This window comes from Haemorhous mexicanus, chromosome 8 (genome assembly GCF_027477595.1).
Source record: "Haemorhous mexicanus isolate bHaeMex1 chromosome 8, bHaeMex1.pri, whole genome shotgun sequence".
Classification (NCBI taxonomy): domain Eukaryota; kingdom Metazoa; phylum Chordata; class Aves; order Passeriformes; family Fringillidae; genus Haemorhous; species Haemorhous mexicanus.
Genome location: NC_082348.1, coordinates 6,731,479 through 6,748,975, shown reverse-complemented (window position 1 = coordinate 6,748,975; position 17,497 = coordinate 6,731,479). Strand labels below are relative to the sequence as shown.

Sequence of the window (17,497 nt, the reverse complement as noted above, 5' to 3'; positions counted from 1 at the left end):
CTTCCCATGGTGGGCTGGGTTACCAGCCTCCATCTGATGAGAAATTACCCTAAGAGCCATAGTCAGCACCTGCAGAGTTGGAGGCAGCAGTGTACATCACAAATTAGGGGAAGCACAGCCTGGTCTAAATCTTCACTCTGTGGGACAGAGCCTTGTCTTCCCCACAGCCTCATCTGTATTGAGGATGATGTTTGCTTCACTGGTACCTGAAAATGGTTGACTGTTATGTCTGGTTTTTTCTTTTTTTCAGTTCTTTTTCAGTTAGTGACTTGCAGCATTTGCTGCATACTCTTAGGAAGTACCTTGACAGATTGTTTTAGCCTTTCTGGAAATAACAAGCTGCATGTAATTCAAAGGATTAGCAAATGAGAGCATTGTGAGTTACAGGAGAGGCCTGTGTTCTCTAATACTTGCTCTTTTAATCATAATGAATGTGACTTTCTTGAGGCATGTAAGATATTTCTGTTTTGCTCTTTATACCAGACAAAAATAATGACTCCCTAACCAAGGAAGGTTAATCATAGAGAGACTCACAGAATGGTTTGGGCTGAAATGGACCTTAAAGATCATCTAGTTCCACCCCCTGCCGTGGGCAAGGACACTTTATAAGGGACAACTTTCTGGAGAAGGGTTTGGATTGAGTTTGGGAATTTCAGCTGGTTTGATGATGATGTGCTGGAGGGTGATAAAAGGGCTGAAAGAAGGATTTGAGGGGCTGCAGGCAGCTGTGAGGCAGGCTGCAACCTCAGGCCAGCAGGCAGCACACACACACACACCCTTTGCTAGGGATCAGCCACATCCTTCTTTCTTCCTTCAAAGGAACAGTGCTGCTTAGAGGTGAGCTTGGAAAATGGATGGGAAACAGGTGGTAAGCTATTTATTATAGATTAAGTGATGGCAGTGCTCTCAGTGCTGTCAAAACACAAACCCATGTTTCTTTTCCCATGGAGCTTCCTCCCAAATAAATGGACCAGTCAGACACAGAACTCAGCAGTGCACAGCAGCAGTTTATTAAAAATTGCAAAACTAAGCAAACAACCCAGCATTCCCAACATAACAGACAAACACAGGATCATAGGAGGAATTAATACTTCAGATAGGTTTAATTGCTGGTTCTCAGCAGGTTTTCTACCTGAACTAAGGAGAAGCTTAAATAAATAATATTTTATGTGCAGACTGCATGAAATGGTTTCATGTTCCTAATTCATTGTTTTCAACAGATTACCTTTTTGTAAATTCCCTCTTTTGAGATTATATGTAGTATGCAATTCTCTGACTGAAAGCTGGTATATTTTATGCCATATATAAAACCAGAATTTATATAATTTGTCTTTAATAGAAATAGCTTCCACATCTTTTTATTATCAGCCACTGGAGAGTTTCTGTAAGATTTAAATCTGAGAGAGTTGAGAAACTTTTTGCAACTTCTTTAACCTGAATATTGAGAACTGAAATTAGAATATTCAGCTCCATGCAGTGCAAATTGCATGTCCCCAGCTATGCTGAGAAGTGTTAACTTGCTTTTCTAAAATGAGCCAACTCTGAATTTATACTGTTGTTGCCATGGCTTGGGGAGGATTGATGCTGCAATGCCTCTGCACGACAGGGCTGACTACAGGTTCATGCATCAATGTGAGGATCAGCTCCTGGGAAGGGCCTCCAGCTGTGAATGTTCTGTTACTGGGATTCATTTCTGTGTTGCACAAGATTTAATGTGGAATAGGATGCCTTGGCCTCCTTGAATATGTGTCCTGATTGCCTGACTCTAATAGTTATGAAGGTTGTGCTTTATTTTCCTGGTAAAAGCAGGAGATATATATAGATAAATATATATACAACAACACATGTTGTTATGCAGCAGTACTGAGAAACTGCTGTTCCAACTCAGAGCTTGTAGTTCTCCCACCACACACAAACATTCAAATGAAGATGAAGAATCCTATATTTAATTCAGGAGGTTTCATTATGTTTGGCCAGGAAAGGGGTCAAGATTTTTTTAGACAACTCAAAAAAACCATTTAATGTGTTTTCACTGGAGCAGAGCAGTGCCTTTTCTAGAGCATCTGGAATCTCAGCTGGTGGAGGAAAAGCTTTGGGATGGATTTTTGCTCTGGCTTCCCTTGGAGGCGTTGAAGCCTCTGAAGGCTGAACCCTCTGAAGCCCCTGCAGGCTCTTGCTGCCTCTGTCCAGTGTCGTGAGCTGCTGTTTGCTGCCACCTACCGTTTTAATTAGGAGCCTTAATTAGTGTACCAGGAGCGTGTTGTGTTGGCAAAGCCGGCGGCTGGGCTGGTGTGGGGGTCGGGAAAACACTGGTGCAGCTGCTCCTGGAGATTGCTGCTTTGGAGCCTGTGCCTGTAGGAAAGCCCCAGCAGCTCCACTTCAACCCCAATCAAATCACCAATCTTTCACCCTGCCTAAAAAAAAGCCCTAAAAGGGTCTGTGGTTGCCTCAGCTCCATGAAAAACCACCTCAGGTTTTACAGATGATGATTGTCAAATGTGTTTTACAGGACATTCCATTACTGCTTGGGTGGGAGGTGGTGAGCTGCTGAATTGCTCCCATTTTCTTCTTAGCATTGCATTTTCTTCAGGCTGGTACATTTAGAATGTGGTTTTGTTTCTTTTTTGCTAGCTCCTAGCTTTTTTGGGAATAACAAAAATTAAAATATCCCTTGTTTTGTATTTTTCAGCTGTTTGTTGGTCTTGGATTTCCATATGAAGGGCCAGCTCCCTTGGAGGCTATTGCCAATGGATGTGCTTTCTTAAATTTAAGATTTAACCCACCAAAAAGCAGCAAAAACACAGATTTTTTCAAAGGCAAACCTACACTCCGAGAGGTAAGCTCTACCAATATTGATAATTTTTTTATTGAAAATGCTTGTGGGTTTTCTTTTAGTAACAGAGTGTAAGAGAAATTGCATTAACATTCAAAGTTTATAGCCAGATGTGTGCAGCTGCTTTTTTCTTTAGTCAGTGATGGGAGTATCAGTCCTTATTTTTGTAGGACAATTAAAATGGTGTTGTTAGCACACTTCAGTCTTTACCTCTAGGTTTGCTTTGGGGACTTTCTGCTACTTCTTATTGAGACATCATAAACTGAAGTTTCTCTTGGAAACCTGATGTTCTGCCCAGGAACAGATCATGTAGTTTTGATACATCATTTGAAAGTGGTTTTATTTTGTTGAAGAAACAGACATTGCAGTGTACTGTGCAGGAAGTAAATAGGGGTTTAAGCAAATTATGAAAGGGCATTTGTGGGTGGTTATGTGAGGTTTGGGATTTTTTTTTTTTTTCTTCAGAAAAGACCTGTTCAGGCACTGTTGGGTTAAGGTATTAATGGTCACCCACTGTGGTTGTGGTTAAATGCTGAAGACTTTTGCAGAACTGACTCTTGAAGAAAACAGGAAAACCAATCTCCAAGCTTTTAAAACAGTCAGTGTGTTTGGGTCTAGTGAGAGAAGACTGAAGCTAAGTAAACTAACCCCTCATCCTGGCACTGACTTTGGAATATTTTTCTTTTATTCAGTGTAGGTAAAACTCAGCCTATACTTGTAAACATTCAATAGTCATGGAGCCATTTCTGTCATCAGCACTCATGTGTGGCCATGGCTTGCTCACAGGTGTATGAACACATGTTCTTTATGTATTTGCATCATGGCAAAGCTCTCAGGTAACATGCAGATGATTCAGCTTATGCTTGGGCCATATAAATTGTGTCCTGAGCAGCACCTGCTGGTTGATAAGCCAAAGACAGTTTCCCATTTTCAATCAGGAACAGAAATTCTTTACAATTTTATGATCCACAGCTGTAATTGCCTTTCTTGTTATACACTGAATTCATGTCCTGTACAAGCTGAAGCTTGCCCCTTCTCTCAGTCTGTGTTGCTAGCAAAGGAGACAGGAATAAGGCAATAAAAGCCTGTTCAAACGTTTTCCTTGAGCTTGACACCTCTCAAGACTTTTCTTCTGTGAGTCCCTCAGTTTTTGTGTCATTTCCAGTTGTTCTGTGCCCAAACACCATAACTGGTCAGGCTCAGCAAATAATCTGAACCCATCTAAGTGCTTTGTGGGAATTTCAGGGCTTGGAATGCCATGAGAAATCCTGATGGCATGTGTCTGCACTGACAGAAATGCTGTGTACCTTGTACAGAAAAATAATCCCTATTGACTGCTCAAGTCCAGAGTATTTCATATATATCCAAATATTGCTGCCTTCACATGCCCTGCTGAGCTGTCCTGAGAGTAACCATTTCTCTGACTGATCTTCACAACTGCATTTAGGTCCAATTGCCAGTAATCCATGTGCTGGTTCTTTGGGATTAAAAAACCCTTAAATGCTTCTCTCCATTCTTCAAGGGTAAAGAAGAACAAAAAGCTTGTGTGGTTCTGTGACATGGTTGTCCATACAAGAATTTGAAGTCTGCCTTTCTGGTTTTGTAAAGTAACCTTTGCAAGTTGCTGTTCTCCACGAGCAAAATGCAATGGCTATTTTTAATGGGTTTTTTAATTGTGAATGCAACAGTTTCTGGCAGATCAGAAGAAAAGATCAAGTACAGTGTGTCTCCTAGTGCAGGGGAAGGTTCTTCCAACAGACACTGCTTCCTGCTCCAGATCTTCTGCAATGTCTTTTTATCCTAACGACAGCATAAAGAGGCAGCTGTATAAACACTGCTTGTAAACAACCCATCCTGTGGGTTTTTTTGGTATTTATTGAAAATGCAGGTTTTTTCTGAGGCTGGTGTGAGCCACTTCTCTCTTCTGTAGCTTTTGCTCCCTTTTGTGTGTTCATGTGCATGTTCTCACTCCTGGGTGACCGGTCACAAAAAATACTTATTGAGCTGTGCTGCCAGTTCTGAAAGCAACTCTGATACAGCTTTTCTTAGTTACCCTCTTGGGCATTCATTGATATTGTTTTCTGACCAAGGGGTGAGTAAAATATTGGTTATCACTCTTGGTGAGGTCACATTACTCTTCTACTCTCAGTCATGAGAGTCAGAATTCATCCCTGGTTATAAAAATTATTCTTTCTTCACTGCTGCTCACAGAACTCAGGAAATGTTTGACATTTGAAGGATACAGGGTGAGGAGGACATCTCTGGGAGCCAGCCATGCAGGTCTAGGCAGGACTTGTGGCAGTGATAGGTTCTGAAGAAGGAGGGTGGCTCGATGGATGAGCTGTGGAGAAGCAGGGTCATGGTGCAAGTAATTGCAGTGAACATTAAGTCCTCTGTGATGTGGGTCTTTGTGAGCCTTGGAGCCACAAATTAGAGGTGCACATATCTGACTTGTGATCTGTGTTATCTGATTTTCAGTTTTCCAGCTAAATTCCTACTCTAAAATGAAAGAGAAAATCTGACAGTAACTCAAAAGGAATGGTGCTGCTGTTGTGTTCTAACTGATTAATCCAAGTTTGATTAAGAGAGTGAGAGGCAAGGCTATCTTGGCACATTAATTTTTACCAATATAATTTCTTCTTTCAGTTGACATCTCAGCATCCCTATGCTGAAGTTTACATTGGGAAGCCCCATGTGTGGACTGTGGACATCAATGATCTTTCTGAGGTTGAGAAGGCTGTGAAATCAATTTTGAATCAAAAGGTGAGAAATGTGTCTTCAATTTGCTATCAGCACTTGAGGGTGTAGTGTGTACTGCACATACAGTGCTTCCTAATGTTAGTCTAATGAGTGCTGCATTTTGGAAGGATATTGAAGAAAAAATGGTTATTCCATATCTGTGGTATCTATGGTATCATGTTTTAGTACTGGATATGTCAGATTCTTGAAAACAATGAGTGGGTGAATTTGTATAGAAATGAGAATTTCACATGTGAATTATACAGCAATCTGTGCTTCCTGTGCATTCAGTGAGGAAGTTTCATTGCTGATTCTCAGAGCATTGCAGACTCTGCACTGCTCCACTCTGAGTTTGTAGCCTTGAGATTCCCCCAGAAGTGCTTGTGCACTTACAGAGAGGAATGGCAATGAGGGCCCTTCAAGGGGGGAAGAGTATGAAGGGATTTTCAAAGGTATCACATTCTGTTTTGTCACTTCAGCTTCAAAACTGAAACTTGGTTAAAACAGGAGCTCTGGAATCCCAGAGGGTCTCAGACTAGCCTTACATCTGCCACTTTGCAGTGTACCCTGAGTTTCCATAAAGATGATCACAGAGCAATTCTCACTGCCTTTAAAAAGGAGGAAAATCAGCTAAAACTGCTGATGGTTTTGTAAAAGTATCATTTGTTAGTGGGTTTTTTAGTGCTTTTTGTTGCTACTCGAGCTATAATGGAGTATTTGGACCAGAAGCTGCTGCCACAGAGTACACATCAAAGTTGATTTAAACAAAAACCCCACTAACCTTAACACACTGTCTCCACAGATTGACCCTTATTTGCCCTATGAATTTACCTGTGAGGGAATGCTTCAGAGGATGAATGCCTTTATTGAAAAACAGGTATGAACTTCTGTTTTGGATGACTCTTGGATTATGTTGGAAAGGGAGGACCATCTCCATTTTAAAGCTTCTCAGTGTTGCTGCTGTCCAAGTGGGAATAGTAGCTGTGCAGACCTTGGCATTATATGAAAGCAGAAAGGCAAAGCAATTTTTCAGTGTGTATGTGACTTCCTTAGCTGTGTACACACATAAAAGCTTTGGATCAAGAAGAATCACTTAAATACAGAGGTACTTTTTGATGGAATTGCAGTCTCTGGGCAGAATTGCAGCCTCTGGGCAGATTTTTCAAGCATTTAGTTTCAATCAATAAAGATTTAAATGGTTTGGAACCCAGTTACTTAAAGGACTTTTGGTCCCTGGGCTTTACTGCCAGCTGAGAGCAGCAGAAGATGTTCAGTTGAGTAATAAACTGCAGGGATTTACTTGGGATCCTGGTTTCTAGAAATTGTGTGTTTGCTTGGACTTCTGCCCAAGCCAGATCTGTTGCAGTAGCCAGCTCTGCCTTTTGTTCTGGCTGCTGCAGAGCAGAGATAGGAATAACCTTTATCTCTGCTATGTCATTGAATTGCCAGCATTTCTTTCAAGGGCACTGGACATCTGTCTGCCCTTGTATTTTTGAAGGTGGGTGCTATTGAAGAATAAAACAGCTCCAGGTCAGAAGGGCAGTTAACACAGCAGAGCTATTCCCACTTTGCTGCCAATAAACACCTTCAGCTTTTTGCTTCTGTATTGATGACAAAACCTGTAAAAGTATCACTCACTACTGCTCCTGATTATTCTACCCAAGTTACAATTGGGTTTTTGGGTTACAATTGGGAGTTTTTGTCAATCAGGAAGAAATGGAGCTCAGTGTAAGGGAGAAAAAGACAAGAGATGGCACCTGTGGCTGAAACCTGTCTCTTCCCTCTGGCCCTCCCCCAAGGGCTGAGCCCTCCCTTGTGCTTCTCAGAAATCCACAGAATATTGTAATTTTGTTCATTGCTTTGACTAATTGTCAAAAGCTGCTGGTGTTTCACAGCTCCCAGGATGCTCGAGCACAATTTTTAGCTGCATGTACTTAGCACTTTGCCTAATTATCATGTTAGATGAACCAAAAATAAAAAGCAAAAATAGAGATTGAGACCTTATTTTGATGAGTTTGTGGTGGAGGGAGGAAGAACAGAGAAAGCAGCACAAGCTTGAAATGGGAACAAAGATGCTGGAATAAAGAATTGGTTAAATAAATTGAAATAATGGTTAAATAATAACTGGTGAAATAAAGGTGCTGGAATAAACCACTGGTTCAGTGGTTGTGTGGTTGACCATGGCAGGGGGGTCACCATGGCAGGGGGGTCTTCAGGGGATGTTTGAGTGTGAAGAGGTGGGGCCAGATACACTGGGCAGCTGCTCATTCTATGGACAGTGGAACTGCAGCATTTAAAGGTGTCCAGAGTTCCCCTTCTGGGGCCTTGGCTGAGGGTCAGGAGGGAGGACAATGTTCCCAAGAAAGGTTTGGTGACCTCCCTGCCCCTTCAGATCCAGCTGGGCTGAAGGCCTGGATGGTCTGAGGTGAGAGCTGCCGTGGGCTGTGGCTGCACACCCAGCAGTGCCACCTTCAGCTGCCTTAGACCAGCCTTGTCTCCAAGCTGCTCCATCCTGGCAGAGCCCTGCCCCTGCCAGCAGCCCAGGGTGGCTGTTGTGTCACAGCATCCCTGCTGGACCCATCCCTGCTCCTCTTTGCTCCCTGGCTGCACTCACAGTTGTGTCTGCTCTGCAAGGCAGCAGCAGAGGCTGGGAACCAGAGGGAGGAGGGATTGCCTCAGTTTTGGCACTGGCATCAAAGGAGCAGCCAGGCAAGCGTGGCCAAAGCAGCAGGGATTCCCTGCTGCTGATCTGGGGGCTGTTGGGGGAGGCAGGCTGGGCTGAGGGAGCAGACACACTGCCTTTGAAAGATGTGGCCAAGCAGAGAAGTTGATAACCCAGCACAAAGTGTTTGGGCAGGACTCTGTGAGGTCAGAAAACTGACGTGGCTCAGCTGAGCCCAGAGCTTGGCAAAGGGAGTGGGAGCATTCACCCAAGAGCAAGAAAAGACAGATGAAGGAGGACACCTCCTTCGGTCTCACCTTGAAACTTGTGGGTCCCTTCCAACTCAGGGTACTTTGTGATTCATGATTGTACAGCATTCCATTTGTGGTTACACCTGGAATATGAAAACTTCCTCCTTCAGCAGAGGAAATCAAAAGAGAATGAAAAAAGCTCAAGCTGATATTGAGAACTGGTAAATGAATTTGGGGGCTTTGGGTCACAGTGAGGGATCAGTTCACACAAGTTCTGGCTTCATCCAGAGGAAGCAAACCATGACCAGGCCCAAATGATTTGATCACCTTTTAGTGAGAGTTGCCAAATGTTAGAACACAGACTGTGTATTGTGAAATGTTGTCTGAACCCATCATAACAAAACATGATCTGTCACTGCAGGATTTCTGTCACGGGCAAGTGATGTGGCCCCCATTAAGTGCCCTTCAAGTCAAAATTGCTGAACCTGGAAAATCCTGTAAGCAAGTTTGTCAGGAAAGCCAGCTCATCTGTGAGCCTTCCTTCTTCCAGCATCTTAACAAGGACAAAGCTCTGCTTAGGTAAGCATTTCTAGCACAAGTATGTTGTTTGGTCCCTTTATTGAGCTGATTTTTACCACACTTGGAATTTCAAGCACAAGTTCTGTGAGAAGGGAGGGTGGGGAGAGCAGCTCTGGCTGCAGCAAGCTGTGAGTGAGGGCCTGGCAGGGCTTTGTGGAGGGTGTAGTGGTGACTGCTGAGAGCACCCTGCCCTGCCAGGAGCACAGGGGGCCACAACCCTTCTGTCACCATTGTCCTGGCTAGGGGATTGTGAGCCCTGCTACACTGGAGGTGTTGGTGCAGATGTGTAAAACTCACCAGCATTAAGGGAAGGAATGCTGCTTTTGGGTGCTCTTTGCAAATGTGTCTGTGTTCCTCTCAGAGTGAAAACAAAGTCCTCAAAACCAGGCTCCCACAAATGCCTGCTGGGGAATCTGCTTTCCAGGTTTTCCATCCCCACTTTTTGCTAAATTAACATTGCAGAAGATTTTGGGGTTTGTATTTTCTTTGAAAAGTTGTAATCTGCAGTGAATTTCAGAAGCAGCTCATATAAAAACTTTCTCTTCTAGCTGTCTAGACAAAATCATAATCCTGTGGGGAAAAACCCATCTGTTAAATGCTGAAGGTTACCAATGTTTCCAGAATAAGTGAAAAACAAGGTTTTGCTGGAATTGCTGCCCTGGTGCTTAAGCTTTGTGGTCAGCAAATGGCAACTGGCATTTTTCATTTTCTGCTGGCTGGTTCCTGGGAGCTGCAGGCCCTGTTCCCTGTAGCCCAGGAGCAGCATCCCTCATCCTCACAGCCCTGCTCACCCACCTGCAGCTACCCAGGGCTGCCTGACTCTGTGGGGACTTCCTGAAATTAAAGAGAGTATCTCCTGATTTCAGATTCTTTGAGTCTGTCCTACTGAAAATCCATGGTGCATTTAAATATTAGGTTTTGGGGAATAGTCAAAAGCAGTTTTTTCTCTTTAACTTCTTTTATTAATCCTCAGGAAACAGTGAAGCTGTAAATGCTGCACTGCCCTCTGCAGAGAGAATCTGTGCAGCAGATTTCATGTTCTGGAAAGCTGCACTTGTAAATGCACTCAGTTTAGGATCTAGAAGAGCAGGGTTTGTTATTTTTAGTGAGGAAGGTTGAAAACTCCCAAACTGCCATGATCCCAGGTGTGATGCAGATCACATGCTTTGCTTTTTAGGTATAATATCGAATGTCTCACCATGGAGTCTGCAAACGATATCCTGGTCCCCTCTTTTGATGGAAGGAGGAAGCACTGTGTTTTCCAAGGTGACCTGCTACTGTTCAGCTGTGCTGGCTCCCACCCTGCCCACAGAAGGATCTGCCCCTGCAGGGACTATATCAAGGGGCAGGTTGCACTCTGCAAGGACTGCCTATAGCAGCAGCAGGGCTGCTCCCAGCTGGGGACAAGAGAGAGTCCTTTGGAGAGGAGATCCTTAGTACTTCCTGCACTTTGGTCCAGGTTTTCCACTGCAGGCAGAGCTATCATTGCTGGGCAGAATTACCTACTGAGAGAGGAGGGATTCATAATAAACAGCTGTAACTGATCTTTTCTTCCTGTAAGGACATTTGCAGTGTCACTCTTCAGATTCCTGCAGCTGTTTGCAAAGAGAAACCAGTCTCGTGTTCGACAGTGATTTGAAGATGACTGCACAGAATAGTTTGTAGAAAATTTCCAGACCCATCAGACTTTGTTTTTGTTGTTTGGGTGAAGTGTTTTCTATTTTTTTAATGAGTTAAGACATCCCCCATCATGGTTAGCTAAAGGATCTCAACTTCATTCCAGTAGAAAATTAAAAAAAGTGTGCTTGAGGGAAGGGATGCTGGGGAAGGAGGACTAACATTTTATTCAAGGTGCACTGGTTTGGGTACAGCTTTGGCTTGAATGGCTACAAAGTGGTTTAGTTCACAAGAACTTGGAATAATGAGAGAGCTCTGTACCCTGCTATTGGGTTATTTGGGCCCAGGGGTTTTTTTGTTTTTTTCTTTTTTTTTAATTAAATATTTGTATACAACAAGATATTATCTGCATCACAGCTGCTGCACCAGAGCAGCCTAAGCAGAGTGTCACAAATGAGCAAACAGGCAGTTGCCAGCATGTGACACATCTTGGTGACTGCACAGCTCACTGGGGTTGTGGCATTCCTCAGTGTGGAAAAGCTACAAAAACACACAACCATTTCTGGAATGGACTCATCACAGTTTGCTGGTCCCATTTAGGGAGTAATCCTCAGAATTTGCCCATGCTTCTGTTGTAGTCTGTCTACTAGAAATACTGTGTGAAGCAAAAAGTGTCAGCATCATTGGAGCAATATTATCCTTAGAGCCTCAGTTTGCTATAGCTTCCAGTAGTTAAAGTGTTGCTGAATGACATAGAAAGGTTAAACTCAGCTAACTATAATTATTGTATGGTAGAAATGTAAAATGTCTTCACAACTAGCTAGGTTTTTAAAGAGAAATTTTTTTCTGGAGTACAAGTAAGAAGAGACAAAGAACTTAAAAGAATTAATCAGTCCTCTTGGGTTCTTTGTTTGTTTTTCTGGTTTCAGGGGGCTGCTTGTTCCTTGTTTCTTTTTCCCTTTTGATCAGGCACACCAATTACAAATTTAGAAGAAAACAAATCAAGAGTTCAGAATTTAAATCAAAGTTGGATTTTGGGGTTTTTTTTTTTTTGAGAGAAGCAAGTTAACTCCTCTAAACTGCCTTCTTTTCACAGAAGTAATTTTTGTTATTTTCAGCAGAGGGTGACATGCTTGACAGCACCATTTGTAGTCAGGAAGTTACATGTTAAGATTAGTGAGAAACAAATCTGCAGTCAGAGTCTGTAGGTTTGCAATTTGGACATGCTCTCACCATGCTGGAATAAAACCTCAAATCAGCACAGATTTTTTTTTTTTTTTTTCCATAAAGATTACCAGGTAGTATGAAAGGCTTTACATTTTCCTTTCTCAGACATATCTGCTTGGTGCAGGCTTTTCTGGTAAGCAGTGTTCATTATCTGTGTGGGAATATTGATGGACGTGGTGACCTACCAAAGACCAGGCAAGGGAGATGCTGTTGCACTGTGGATAAATCCTCCAGAACAGTCTATGTTTTCAATTCCAATTTTAAAGCACTGAATGAGCCTTTTCAAGCATTTGGTTTCCTGCCTCAACACTCCTGACAGTGTTACTCTGTAACACTCCTAACACCCCTCTGCACAGCACAGGAGGTTGTTGAGTATCCAAAAAGGGGCTGTGGGAGCTGTTGAACAGCAGGGTCACCAGGATCTGGGTTTGATGATGTGAAAATCTGCTGTATTTTAGATTAATCTTCCAGAAACAGAACAGCTGGGTTCTCTAATGGGAGGCAAAATTTTTGTATGAAAAGAAAACAAATGCAAACCAGTACGAAAATCCCTCCTGTTGCCACGGCTCAGCATTTGCTTCAGTCAGCACAAATACAGTTTACCATAGTTTCACTGCCCTGGAAAAGCTGGGGGAGGACAATTGGAAATGGGTCTGAGCAGGCACAACAATTCATTCTGTATTTATATAAAATATCCCCTGCATACCTGTGCATATTTGTACAGCTGGAAAATCCTGCCTATCACAGTGTATGAACTTCCAGCTGGTGCTGAAAGTAAAGGCAAGAGCAGGACTTGTCTTCAGCCTGATGTTTTTCAGGCAGGAATTGATTTTGGACTGGGATATCACAGAATTATGTTGGAAACAAAGATTTGTGCGTGTGCACATAAAGGATGCAAAAGGTGGGTGTTGCTGTAGTGTAATTCTTTGCTGTAAATACATGTTTGCTTGGTCCCCCCTGCTGTAAGGCCCACATGGCAATACATACTGCATTTGATTTTGCCTCTAAACCTTTAAAGATGGGAGGGGTTTGGTATTTGTTATTATAAGATTTTTTGGTCTAGTGCTTTGCTCAATGCTAAGTTTGCCTTTACCACAGCAGGGAGAGTTTTTTCTAAGCTCTGTTTTTTCATGCTGTAGCACTGTTTCTAGTCTGCTGAACTGAATTGTGCATTCTGGCAAAAATGCAACAGCAGCACCGATGCCGCTTGCGTTTCAGCCAGGGACAGAACATCCAAATTGGCTTCAGAGTCAGTGGTCTCTAATCTTATGTCCACTGAAACCTCTAGAGAAGACTCATTAATCCTGAAGAATAACAAACCAAGACGTACAGCTTCAGCTGTGTTCCTGTAGAAGGAGACTATCATGAGAACTGTGAGTGCACAGACTCTGCAAGCCTTGCTCGCTGAGCTCCACACACGCTCCCCGTCACGCAGCCGCCTTCCCTCGTGCAGTGAGAAATTAGTGATCCCTTCTGCAGACCAACACTCAGGCAAATCCATGTGGGACTAGTGAAGAGTTTGAATTATTTCCTACAACCTGTTTTAGATATCCACATTTCAGGCTAGGGGGCAGCTTTCTGCCCGAGTTCCATAACTATTTTCTTTCCTAGTTGAAGAAGAAAGGTGTGTAGTCCTGTTCTGGCACTCAAGCAAGGCCATCAGAGAGGGGACTGGGCTGCTCTTTTCAGTCTGACAGTAGAGCTTGCAGCTTCCTTTGCTCAGAAGTCAGGTTTTTGCATGACTGCATTTGAATATACTGATCTGCGATCGATGGGAAAAAAAAATGTCAAAAGTTGAATACAAAAACCATTTTACAAGCTTTTAAACATATCTCTCATATCAAGACATTCTTTGTTTTAAAATTTTGTATTTTTGTATGTGACCTAGTTTTTTTCAAAAATCTTGTTCCTACGGGATTAGAAAACTTGAGAGAAGCATTTACATATTTATTAAAATTAACATAAAAGGCTTGCCTTTGAAAGGTAAAGTTGGTAAATACACACTGTTTAAAAATGCCAATAAAAACCTCATTTATTTCATATATGCAAGTTGATTTGCACATGTATAAATAGAGTTGCTTTTTGCATTTTTTGCTTAGTTTCTATGTTTCTTTTTGTAATTTATAGTTGCAGCAGTGTGTTTGCTTGTTCATATCAGATTATGTTTCTACAAATATTTAATGTTTATGTGCCTTTTTTACTTTCTTTGGGGTTTGGATGTGTGTTTGGAGTATGGACACTGTCTGAACAAGTATAATGGAACACTAATTCCAGGTAAATTGTGCTGATGCTGATGACTCTACAGCTTAGTGGTGTGAATTTTGAATGTTTTTAAGTAATGGAGAAGTCTGTTCTAAAACTATATAAGGCTTAATAAGGTAAAAGATACTAAAGCTTTTAATAATTCCTGCAAAACATTGCTTCTGCAAGCAGAATGCAATTTAGTGAGAATCTGTGATTTGGCATGAGAGCTCCTGCTGGGACAGGATGTCTGTTCAATGACCAGGGAGCAAAGGAAAGCCATTAACATTCCCCAGGGAGACAATGATAACAGAAAACCTCCAGGAACAGCCAGAGCTGATTTGATGGGCAGGAAAATTGAAGATCCACGTTGAGGTTTGGGAGGTGTTGTTTTTCCAGATAAAGATGTCTCTGCATGGACGTGCACAGGGCGGTTCCTGGTGCTACCAGAGAATATTGGCCTTTTATCACAGCTGAACTGGCAGCTCTCAGTGTGCAGGGACTGCTCAGCTTATTGCAGATGCATTTTCTTTTTTATGCTACTACTTTTCTGCAGTAGTATTTTGCAAAGCAGCTGCTGATCAGATTTCAGTAGGGATGGGCTTGTAGCCAGAGCCAGGACTCTGCACCTTCCCAGCTCCACTCTGCTCCCAGCTAGCTTGTGTCAGCTTTTGCACCTTGCTGATTATCAAGAATTCAGACTCATTGAAAATTTCTCTTGGTATCATCGGCTCCAAATCAGGCTGTCATGTTGTACCACTGTCCTTTAAAACCCTAGGCAGCATCCTTGATTTGTCCTTAATACAAAAGTCATTCCCTCCCCTCTCAGAGTGCATGGCCCATCTGAATTGCAAAGGGATTTCTGAGTTTGCAGCACTATTCATGTAAACAAAACCCCAATTGCTTTCTCAGGTATGTCTTTTGCTCAGAGTTCATTTCAGGACCAGATTTCGCCAGCAAAACAAATTAACTGGGATGTGTTGGGGCTGGCTATAATCTCATCCAAGCCTCATTAACTTCGTGCCTCCCCCTGGCTTCAGTGATAGCACAACTCCTCCATTAATGTTTCTTAAATTTAAAGAATCAGCCCTCCCTTTTTAATAAGTGTAAAGCACTGTCCCTTAAATGATAAAGACCAAACACTTCCAGGGCATATTATTCACATATCAGAAACCAGTTTTTCTTGCTGTCACAAAATAGATCAGCTCTGACTAAATTGATGTTACTGATTAATTATTAAGGCATCAGTTGAAAACATGGTTAAATTGCTGTTCAGTCAACAGCTGGGAGTCTGAGGGATAGAATTTTTTATTGTTTGTTTTTAGAGAGACCAGGAGTTATCAGTTTCTGATTTCCCAGTCTTTTTTCCAGGGGTGCTAACATTTGGCATGGCTGTTTCCTTGTGATGTTTGTCCTGCAGCTGCTATGCCTTCAACTTCTCACTTGTGATCTCTTCCCATCTCCTTTGGCCCCATTGTTGTAGGGATTGCTGTAGACTCAAGGAGAACAATGCACTGACAGATGTGCTTTCATTGGAGCTGAAATGGCCAGGGACATGGAGGATTTTGTTGAGCTCTGCTTTAATAATATTGCTGGAAATGTAACATCAAAACACAGCATTTTATGGGCAGTGACTTAAATCTCATCCACACATTTTCAAGCAGTTCTGTGGGCTTTTTTTTTTTTTAATTAATTTGTAACTTCCAAATATAATTATATTTAAATGGAATGTGTAAACAGCAACTCCATGCATCAAGTGTAAAATGTTTACTGTAAGAATGTGTGGAAAATAGCAGAGGCTGGACCCCAGACTGCCTCAGTGTGAGGCATCATTTGTTCTTCCTTCTTCCAGGAAAAGCAACAAAGTGCAACCATGGCTGAGGTGCCTTGCACCCTGGGACCTGTTCATTCTTAACAGTGTCATCCTTTGCATATTCATGTAATTAGAACACAAAAAATTGTGGTTTAATTCAGCAGACCTCTCTCAGGAGCACTAAGCCACTTCTTTATTGAATGAGTAAATAAAACCAGGTCCTCCAAGTTTTGATAAAATGAGTAATAACTTCACCCTCAACACACAGAAACTGCTTTTAAAAATTGGTTTTGCTCAAGTGCTTGAAGCCCTTCTCTCTGCTGGGCAGTTCAGTGCAGGTGCAATTCACTGAAGTGAGCTGTGCATGGGACCAGAATCTGTCACCTCACAGAAGGGCTCACAGAACTGAAGCACTGAGGACCCTGCTGTCCCCATGGCCACCAAAGCACGTGGCTGCTTCTGGTGCAGGAAAACACATCTGTGTTGTCCTGCAAACACAGCCCTGGGTCCTGCAGGAGCCACCAAATCCTTGGCTTTAAGGACAGCATGTAAATAATGCCTGGCATTTCCTGGAGCCATCCAAGGCATCAAGTGCATGAAACACGACCTGGCTCAGGCTCCAGCAGCTGCAAAGTAGTTGGAAGTATCAAATAGGCACATGATAAATCAAGTTAAATTGCTGTCTGAAGGCAGTTAATTTTAATGGTGTAATACCCAGAACTAATTTATGTTCATTATCAGGTCTGTTGCAGTACAGTGACAGTGAAAAATATTTTTAAGGAGTCGTGGGTTTAATTTGGTTTTTGCAAGGAATGCAGGAGAGGAGGAGGAGGCAGTTTTTACCAGGAAAAGGAAAAAAGAGAGTAAATTTTGTGAGAAATGTTACCCTGAAGATTCTTAGAGAGCCAAAAGAAAAATATCAGGGAATATTTTCAAAGCTAATTTGGGCTTGGAGACTTTGATCCCCCTGAGCTTGCTGAGCTGACCACTGCAGGGAGATTCTCCAGAGTGCTCTTTGAGGCAGCTCTTTGGGTTCTGGTCTGCATCATTCCCTGGAGGAGTCTCCCTCTCCACGGGTGCAGAGGGTCAGAGTCTGAATAAGCCCTGTAGCAGTGTAAATTGGGAAAAAACCCTGCTGAATTCACTGGAAGTAAAATATTGCTTTTTGCAAACAATAATGTGGAGTCAGTGAGGGGTTGAAATGGACACAAGAACTTCAGGATCAGGCTGGTACTGTGGGGTGTTTGGTTTGAATTCTCCCCTAACAGGTGAATCCTTTGTTTTATTTCAGTGATTGTGTTCCACTATATTACGTTCAAGCAGTTGGATTCAAACAGAACAGAATGCAGTGGTTCAGATACTGCCAAGTTCCTGGGGTTCAATAGGATGGGATTTTTTTTAATTTTTTTTTTTTTTAGAACAGTAAATGTCTGTACTTTAATGGCATAGAAAAATGCTTTGTTTTCACTGTTGTAGAAAAAAAAAAACTAGGGAGAATTTATTTTTCAATAAACTTTTTTCTTGTGTGATTTGGA

At 42.3% G+C, this 17,497-nt stretch overlaps 1 protein-coding gene across 1 annotated transcript in view; it reads left to right on the top strand.

The window, feature by feature from the left end:
- The window catches only part of MGAT5 (alpha-1,6-mannosylglycoprotein 6-beta-N-acetylglucosaminyltransferase), a 112,302-nt gene extending 94,805 nt beyond the window's left edge, over nt 1–17,497 (top strand). Inside the window, exons 13-17 of the mRNA XM_059852582.1 lie at nt 2,690–2,836; nt 5,480–5,596; nt 6,375–6,449; nt 8,907–9,064; nt 10,242–17,497. Of these exons, the coding sequence (XP_059708565.1) occupies nt 2,690–2,836; nt 5,480–5,596; nt 6,375–6,449; nt 8,907–9,064; nt 10,242–10,440 (696 nt within the window). The 3' untranslated portion in view covers nt 10,441–17,497. The remainder of the gene's footprint in view (nt 1–2,689; nt 2,837–5,479; nt 5,597–6,374; nt 6,450–8,906; nt 9,065–10,241) is intronic.